Source organism: Staurois parvus, unplaced genomic scaffold (assembly GCF_062004578.1).
Source record: "Staurois parvus isolate SC_StPar_1 unplaced genomic scaffold, SC_StPar_1.0 ptg000171l, whole genome shotgun sequence".
NCBI classification, from domain to species: domain Eukaryota; kingdom Metazoa; phylum Chordata; class Amphibia; order Anura; family Ranidae; genus Staurois; species Staurois parvus.
Genome location: NW_028317967.1, coordinates 780,893 through 790,903, shown reverse-complemented (window position 1 = coordinate 790,903; position 10,011 = coordinate 780,893). Strand labels below are relative to the sequence as shown.

General features: G+C 41.6%; 1 protein-coding gene across 1 annotated transcript in view; it reads left to right on the top strand.

The window, feature by feature from the left end:
* The first annotated feature begins 151 nt into the window (after window positions 1–151).
* CCDC175 (coiled-coil domain containing 175) overlaps window positions 152–10,011 on the top strand; it is a 108,346-nt gene continuing 98,486 nt past the window's right edge. Inside the window, exons 1-2 of the mRNA XM_089676536.1 lie at window positions 152–277; window positions 3,889–3,974. Coding sequence (XP_089532662.1) covers window positions 217–277; window positions 3,889–3,974 — 147 coding nt within the window. The 5' untranslated portion in view covers window positions 152–216. The remainder of the gene's footprint in view (window positions 278–3,888; window positions 3,975–10,011) is intronic.

The following is a 10,011-nucleotide window of genomic DNA, read 5'->3' as shown; positions in this document are numbered from 1 at the left end:
GAACTTCAGCGCCCACATTGCGAAGTGTATGCGTAGCCATTTAAGCACCCCTTTCTAGATGGACTTAGTACGGTCCCTGAAGCTGAAAGACTGTACTATTGCTTTAAAAAGGGGTGTGCCCTGAAAGCCGCGTCCGGTTGCCTAGGTAACATTGAGCGGGAGGCTAGCTGGTTCTGCTCCCGGAGTGTGGTAAGGGCCCCTGGGACAGGAGAGGAAATGGCCTCGGCACCGGAGAGTAAGGGGGTGTCGGTGGTTCTAGAACACTTCATGGAAATAGGTGAGTTCGGATGAGCGCAGAGAAATCACAGCCCGGGAGAGACACCGGGACACACGTGACCCGCACAGCCAGCCCCGCCCCGGGGCCCGAGATGGGCACTCTTATGTTTTCAATGGCAAGTCTATCATCTGTTATTATGGAGCCGCGATAAAGGCAGGCTGTGTATATACTGCTGGGAATACACGCTGAGCAGCCAGAACATTATGACCACTGGGACGTAACAAAGTGCATATTGGGGTGATTGGCTGCAATGCTCAACACTCTCCAAAAATAAGAATATCGTGCAAAAGTTCATTTATTTCAGTAATGCAACTTAAAAGGGGAAACTAATATATGAGATAGACTCATTACATGCAAAGCAAGATAGTTCAAGCCGTGATTTGTCATAATTGTTATGATTAGGACTTACAGCTCATGAAAACCCCAAATCCACAATCTCAGAAAATTAGAATATTACATGCAATCAATAAAACAAGGATTGTACATAGAACAATATCGGACCTCTGAAAAGTATAAGCATGCATATGTACTCAGTACTTGGTTTGGGCCCCTTTTGCAGCAATTACTGCCTCAATGCGGCGTGGCATGGAAGCTATCAGCCTGTGGCACTGCTGAGGTGTTATGGAAGACCAGGATGCTTCAATAGCGGCCTTCAGCTCTTCTGCATTGTTCGGTCTCATGCCTCTCATCTTTCTCTTGGCAATGCCCCATAGATTCTCTATGGGGTTCAGGTCAGGCGAGTTTGCTGGCCAATCAAGCACAGTAATCCCACGGTCATTGAACCAGGTTTTGGTGCTTTTGGCAGTGTGGGCAGGTGCCAAGTCTTGCTGGACAATGAAGTCGGCATCCCCATAAAGCTCGTCTGCGGAAGGAAGCATGAAGTGCTCCAAAATCTCCTGGTAGACGGCTGCGTTGACCCTGGACTTAATGAAGCACAGTGAGCCAACACCAGCAGATGACATGGCTCCCCAAATCAACACAGACTGTGGTTGTAATTAGTCATGAATTGGCTAACTATCCTTCCCCCATCTCTGTGGGTAGGAGGCTACAGTTTCCCTGTAGAACAGGCATCGCTAAATTGTGGGACCCAGGTCCGGATGAGGTCCGAGTCACTGTCCCATCTGGACCCATGCAGTCCTACTATTTAGGAACCTTTTCTTCCCCCAGCCATCTCGCGGTCATCCTCACAGAGCTGACAGCGGGAGGCAGGACAGTTCTGGATGGAGGGCGGGAGCTGCCTGAGGTTTACAAGCAGGTGATTGGTTGCTAGGATGAAGGGCAGTCCTAGCAATCAATCACTGTCTGTCAATCACTCTCTGTGTAAGGTAGTACAGTGGGGGGGGGGGGGGGTTGAAGTTAAAGGGACTAAGGACATTACTGTGAAGGGGGCTTATGTGAAAAGGAGCTGAGGACTGAATGTGGGGGCTTAGAACAGTAATGTTGGGGGGGCTGAGAATAGTAATGTTGGGGGACTGAGGACAGTAGTGTGAGGGGGTTGAGGACATAGCTGAGCTGTAATATGGGGGGGCTGAGAGCATGAAAGTTGGGGGGGCACCTCTGATGCCTGAAAATTTTAATTCCTGGACCTCGGTGAATTTTAATTCAACACCCCTGCTGTGGAATCACTAAAAAGAGTGTGAGAATCTATTTTATATAAGTTAAGAATACACGTTTATACTGTAATATTTCTTGGTTAGGATATTCATATAAGATATACACTATCTTATAACTTTACATTAAAGTTACAAAACCATAACCCTGCATTGGCTATATCAGGTCTCCCACAGGACACAGAACACAGAAATGCAATTATTTTTGTAAATATAAATTGCTAAATTCCTTTTCTCGTCAGCAGTTAGAACAGTCTTGTGACTTCTATCAGTGTCCAGCAAAGCACTGGTTACAGCTTGTAGGAGGAGTTTTCATTCTCCTATATGAGGCTGCAGGACCCCTGACCTTTGTCTGGAGAGTGCTGATTGGCCCTGTGCTGATCACATGCACTCTTCCAAGAAAGAAAAAAAAACTCTTTAGCAATACACACCAAACTTACCCCCATCGGTCTGTACTATTGGCATATGGATTGGGGACAGCAGAAGAAGGGGAGGATCAGAGAAGACAGGATCAAATAACCTTTTTACATGATGCAGAGGATTAACCCCTTAGGTTCCACAGTATAACAAGCATGCTTTACAGCATATACAGACAGATTTTACTGTTGTGCATTTAATAACACTTTAAGTAATTTATATATTGTTTTAGGAACATTATATACATACAGTACATAAATATGATTAGAGTGTTTGTGTAACACTCCCCATCCCCCCTGACTCTTCCGGAATATCAGCGTAGCTCTGACTAAGGGCACCTTCTCCAAGAGGGTTTCAGATTACTTGATTTTCATAGGTGCGTAGAACTACTACACCCAGCGTCTGTGAGGGAGGGGGGCATGGAGAGTCTTGAAGCTGCTTGAATTAGCAGAACAAAGACCTTTGGCAGACTTGAACAAGACTACGAGCAAGGCAGACGTTCCCACAGCTACACACACACGCGATTATACGCACAATTTTTATATCAAGAGATTAACTACATTTTTTTTTACATGATATTACTATTCTAATATTTTACTTGTAATTTTATTCAATTTTATTATTAAATACATTTTTTAGTTTTTACACAAAAGCTTTTCTCACTTATATATGTTTATAGAATATACTGATATTTTTCAACACACCAGAACATGTCTGCTGATGTGAACTGTAGGGTGTAGGAGGAATTAAGTCAACCCCTGTGTAAAACTATTAGAAAACATGCTCAACATATAGGCCCCTTTCACACAGGGAATACTGCATTATGATCAGCAGGGGATCTGTTTGCTGATTATAGCAGAGGGCGGATGACAGGTCCGTGTCCAACCAGTTTATGCACTGACCGAACCTGCTCTGCTCTATGAACCGGCGGGTGTAAATGGACTCCGATGTCCGTTTACATCCGACTGCCCTCCAGATCAGTCTGCCTAGACGGAGAGAGAAGGATTGTAGGCGGTATAAATGGACCCAAGTTCATTTACACCCACCGGTCCATGAGGCTGAATGGAGGGACTGATCAGCTCCGCCTAAAAAAACTGACAGACGGACCCTTCATGTGAATGGGGACATAGCTGTTTTTTTATATACCAAGGAAAAAAAAAGTTTTCGTTGTACTAGGCTTAAAGTGACCCTGTCTCTAGCTTTAATCTGTTGTAGAACCACCGCTAATACTGCTATCTGAGACTTATGAGCTATATCGAATAGTATGTCCCTGCGCTGCTTGAGCAGCTTGCAGAAGGGGCACTGGGGACCACTAGAGATGAGGCCGCTGCATTGTGTGTTGAGCAGTAGTCAGACTCTAATGTGCTGCCACCACAAACTATTTTAACCTTTGCTGCAGTACATACTACAAAAGAACCCCAGAAGACGAGCATATTTATTACTTAATGGATAATATTATACAGGATTTATATACGGTAGCGCCAACAGTTTTCACAGCACTCTACTGTGTGTGTAGTGTGAGTGCATTATAGTAACAAATAAGGGTTTTATTGGGCTTTAATGCAACTATTCACTTTCTTTTAGAGAAGCAGCTGAAGGAAAAAGATCAAAAGTTGGATGAAGAAGCCTTGCAGCATTTAGAAGCAGTAGCTGATGCTGTTAAAGAATTGGTAAGAAGTCTTTTTTTAAAAAACTAATTCACCTCTGGAAGCTGTAACCCCCCCCCCCCCAAAAAAAAAGGCACGCAGGCAGGGTCTAGTCATCAATATTGCCTGTGGTCTTTCTGCAGCTGATCTTTCCCCTCATTGCTGACTTACCATGCCTTGTTCTGCTCTGTATGGCCTGGTTCACACTTGTGCAGGTGGTTCCCGCTACGGGTCTGCACCCGTTCTCACAGCCGCAACCAACCACACAAAAAATGCAGACCATGAATGTGGATGCCATTATACCTAATGGCACCCTAATACACTGGAAACCGCAGCGCGACTTCCCGCACTGGAAACCACACTGCACTTGCAGTTTCCATTCGGGCTGCTATTTTAAGAATGATGCAAGGACCTTTTCCCTCTGTTTTCAGGAGTATGGCAGCCCATTCAAATGAAAGGGCTGCCTTGTCTGTGCAAAACACATCTTCCAGAGCCGCAATAGTGTGAACCAGGTCTATATCTGTATGGAGATGTCCATCTTGGTAGAGGCAGGGTTTTGCTTCCCATGCCAGAGCCTCCAGCAAGGAGAATAGCGACCAGCACTATAGTGACGTTACTCACTCTCATTCAAATTCTCCCAAGACTAGCAGGCAGTGGCAGGAGTGAGTTTGATTTTATACTGCAGATATAGATCTGTGAGTCTGTAGGCACAAATGTGCCTAGACACCTTCACATAGCAGGTTACCTGCTACTGTTTAAGAAAAATCACAGACAAAAGATATATTTTTCCAGAACACTGCTTAGGAAAATTATTGTTTCTAAATATTCCCTATAGGATCACAAATCTTCACTGTTTGAGTTCAAATACGCTTTGTGTAACAGGATGCAATAAAAGAGCTTTACTGTATTTACTTCTCCACTAGCAGTGGAAAAATACACAGTGGAACACTGGTGAAAGGTAGAACAATCATTCACTCATCTCCTATTATTCCATTCTGGGATGAGCTGTGAGGAAATAAAAGGGGCAACATAAAAATCCTAATGACATAATAAACATGACTTGGATTGTGAATCTATATTTTTTATAAAGGGTTAATAAAACCTTCATCAACTCCATCCTCTTATATAATAGACTAGCTTGACCATGGAAATATTGCCAACATCCATATTTTCCAAAATAGCTGAAATTAGAGGAACAGGGACAGGAGGGGCGGTGGAGGCAGTATTTACTGGTACCGATCCCCTTTCCTCCTGCAGCAGCTGAATGCCGACAGGAGGGAGAGGAGGAGAGGTGACTTTCAGTGGACGCAGGAAGAAAGTACGGTACATAGGATCGGTAGCAATAATTGTCGTCCCTACCACCCCTCCTGTCCAGGTTCCGAGGGTTGGCAAGGAAGGATCGCGGTCTACCGATCATCTAGCAGCAATCGACGGGAAGACCCCCACTGTATGACAATCTAAACAAGTTCCAAAATCAGTTACTGTGTGATGCATAAGCCTCAAAGGTAAACAAGAAAACCTTCCTTTACATTCCATGACTGAAACAAATCCTCCTTCATTTGTGTCTTAAATGCTCCCCCTCCCAGACACTGCAGTTCACAGTGGGGTTTCCGCAACAGAAAGCAGTGGGCTACTGTATATAGGGCCAGGCACTGACAAGCTACAGGCTTGTGAATCAGCAGTGACAATGCTAATACCCACGCCCCCTGCAACACTTTTTCAGCCCACTGTAGTGCAACAGGGCACAGTGTACATTAGAGTAACAACTCTGCTCTGAATTCAGGAGCAGTGCAGCGTTGTTGCCGCAGCATTATAGAATGATGAACTTCACTGGCATTATCAACAGGTATTGCTTGCACTTTGCAGGGGACTAAATGACAACTGTAGGTTCAGATATGCTTGGAATTAAGTGCTGCAGTGCAGATTTTTTTAAGAGCGTCCATAGCTTTACCTATCTGAGACACAGGCTGCTGTGCACATATTTGGATACACCAGTGCTAATTTTCATTATGCTCACTTGTGTTCATATAAGAATCAGGGCCATTCTCCAGAAATGGCGACAGAAGTAAAATATGACTCTTTCTCTTGGACACAACTGTAAGTACTCTCCACCTACAGGCAAAGTACAGTATGTTGTTGCAGTACATTCAGGTAGGATTAGATAGCTTCAATCAGCTCTGTGTATTAGTTATGGATCCTGTACAGATGTATCCAGAGCATGCTTCTGCCACTGCCACATGTGGAGGATGGTAATAATTATTAAAGGTATTGTGCACTTTCAGATATTCTTGTTTTTTTGACTAAGTATTGTTGTAGTTATAATACATGAAAGTAGGTGCTACTACCTCCCAGTGTTACAATGCGGCTTGATCACCGGTGCTCTGGCAGAGGCAGCTGACTCCTCATCCACATGATCTGTATAAGCAAAGAAAAGCCAGCATTCCGGAGTATACAATCTTGTGTTTATTGGCAGGTAACAGATAATAGCCACAAATGTCAACGCATTTCAGCCACACTGGCTAATTATGGCTGAAATGTGGCTGTTATCTGTTACCCACCAATAAACACAAGATTGCAAAATATACACTGAAGTGCTGGCTTTTCTTTGCTTATACAAATTATTGTTTGTTTGCCAAACGTGTAATGATGAGCTCACAGGTTGTGGCTGCAGTTTGACTGCATGATTCCCCCATGCACATATATCCCTGCAGCTAGCCTGTCCCTATGTGCCAAGGGGACAACCTTCTGTTCCATATCAAACAGTGTCCAATGCATGTCACACAATCCCCCCATGTTGCACCACAATTGTTGCAGGGATGTTTAATTTGTGGTGGTTTATGTAAGGATATATATTATTTATAAAGGGCGTGTCCCTTTCCCTTAGATGAAATATTACAGTGCCTCCAGCCGTTAAAATACGGCAAATATTTAGTAAACCAATAATTTGGACACCTTGATAATTTGATCACCACTTATTATTATACCTTGAATTCTTTTAGCCAATATGATTTCGTACCATACACACAAAATTTGCCTTATAATAGATAAATATAAAAATTTATTTATGTACAAAAATTATATATATATTAACACAAAACGCAAAAGACTGGTGATAAATGAATATTGGTACACACAATCAAAAATATATCCTACCAATGTAAGACACAATAATAAGGTTTCTAACTAATTACATCAATATCACAATTTTTATATGATATGATTATTTATTAAATTTATTAATAATTAATAATTTCGAATATCTCAAAGGTTATATTCTCACAAGCCGTGGCCATAGGATTGCAAGAAGCAAGCCCTTGATATATGATACTCTGGTTATTAATATTCAATAAATTATGAAATATGAAAAAAAAAATTATAATATGGCAACAAACAATTTTTTTTTTTACAGTAAAACAGGATCTCTCTACATATATCTAACTACCCAATATTGTTGTGATACACTAAGGTAATTTTATGATTCCACACAACAGAGAAAATAGGTAATACAAAATCAAATAAACATCTCACCACACCCGGAATTCAGACTAGGCAACTCTCCCGTGGATTTAGCTGGCAATGGAACGCCTTTAGACTGATATTATAGGGCAAGTGATAGATATTCAGTAGGGGAGAATGTAGGAAGTTATAAGGTTAGAGGTTTAGAAATTTAGTTAAAGTTTTAGGAAGTTTGAAAGTATGAAAGAGTAGTTATTCAGCAGAGATCTTCTTCAGATGTCAGGGTCTTCTTTTGATGAGGTCTCTTCTTGAGCTTTTTCTTGATGAGGTTCCTTTTTGTTAAAGGTACAAAGGCTTTTATATCCACTAATCCATTGTTCTAAGATACCTTCCCACCAGGCTTCCTGATTGGCTAGTTGAGAAATGTGTGTACATAAGCTATTTCTCACCTGCCCGCCAGGTGGCGGTCATGTATCATAGAACAATTTGAGTATTTGAGATGACTCATACCTTGGGTGGAATCTTAAGGTAATTTCAGGAATCAAATATACGTCTTTTTCCAGATATAAGTGATCATACCTATGATATTCTAAATAGGGACCATGGAATATAGGTGTATATTCAGTTATTCCTTCTTGAAATACCATCCTGTTTGTTTCCTGATAAGACATGTAACTAATGCTAGTTTATAATACATCTTACTTCCCATCATCTCAATACTCAAGTTAGTGATATATAGTTCCCATTTCTGAATATTTAGTGGTGTGTAAAATCCATAACATCTCATTTATAATATGTTTTTGTAATATATTTTTGTAATTATATACAGTCAACTTTTAGACTTTATATACAGTCAACTTTTAGACTTAAATATCCTGAATTTCACCTCTTTGTTTTAGAATCAACATTTTCTATGTGTAGGAAAAAAAAACTTTCTGTTTGGCTGGCCCTTGTGTTGGACTCATGGTAAACAACTGTTAATGCTTTCACCCTTGGTGAACAATAGTATATTGTAATAGTTTCAGAGGTCTGTTGGTTCATCACACTCTGCACGTTTTGGTTAAGCTTTCAACCAGTTGAGTTCCCGTCTCATTATTGTTAAAATGTTTGAAAGTCGAAGTCCTATCTGGCTATTTGTTTGACTTTCTGTATATGCATTCTTCTCAACCTCAATATACAAATAGTCCTTGTTGACAGTCCAAACAGTCTTTTTGTCTTGGAAAGGTCTCACTTCCCCCCTTCTCCATTTCTTAACTAGAATCCTTGATGGTTCAACCAAGACAAAATTAACTCTTAGCATCCGGCTATACTGAGCTGTTTGCCATATAATATTATGTCTTGATAAAGTCATATTTTTGAGACATAATTCAAAAGGTCCACAACAAATCCCCCTTTTTTTTGGGGTACAGGCACGTGTAGAGGGGTGTCTGTATCGAAAAACATGAGTGGGACTTTTGGCTAGAGTGATCGTTCGTCTTCTCCGGTGAAGTGAATGAAATAATAAAAAAAAATAAAATTTTTTTTTTTATTTTTTTTTTTATAATAAAATGGCAGCGGTGATGCTGGTTGGTCCTCAACTTGACTCGGCGTCTTTAGATGGACACTTCTGATGACGATCCTGGTCTTGTGATGAGGCCGGCCTGGCCTGGCACATCCACCTTGGGGTCCATGGGTCCTCCGCACGACAGGTCTCGTAGACGGTCTCCTAGGCGGGTCTTTTCCTCTGGACTGGCCCTTAGTGGCCTGGGACATCAGGTTATCGTCTCCGGATCGATCTCTGGCATCTGGTCTTTCCCACAGGATATTATAGCTTCCTTCTAGGGTCTGGTCATTGACACCTCCGATCGCCGGTCTGATCACAGTCTGGGCCTTCCTTTCTAAATTATCAAAATGAACAGTTTAAGTATTGGATATACATAAAATTATATTACTGGATCCTGTAAGGCAAAAGATGAGTAATATGTTCAAAGGAAATTTAATAATGATCTCAATATCTCCAGATAGGAACTGGTGGGTTAGTCTTCCAACAACTGCAATTGAGACTTTGGATGGCAAGCACGTAATTGATTGATGTGCACCCATCTATCACTGATTTCACCATACCGGGTAACCTGCAATTTATATGCGACCGGAGAGATTTTATCAATGATAGAGAACGGACCTTTCCAAGATGGAAGGAATTTCCGTTCCTTAATCTGGTCTCTTGCAAAGTTGTATAGATAGACCTTGTCACCAATCTCATATTCCTTCTTGGAGGTTTTGAGATCATAGTATGTCTTAGCACTAGTTGCAGCTCTTTCCAAATTTCGCTGGGCAAAGGCAAAAGCATATTGCAGATGTTTACGTAAATCCTCTATGTACTGGTGTGTGGTGGTAGCATTGATCAAATTTTGATCTGTAGTGCGATACAATAAGTGCTGGGGCAGTACCATCCATCTACCTGTCATCAGTTCAAAAGATGACATTTTTGTAACTGTATTCGGAGTAGCCCTCAACGCCATCAGGACCAGTGGAAGTTTGACATCCCAATCTTTGCCTGTTTCCTTAACAAATTTTTTAAGGACATTAACGATGGTCTGATTGTATCGTTCTACACCACCACTAG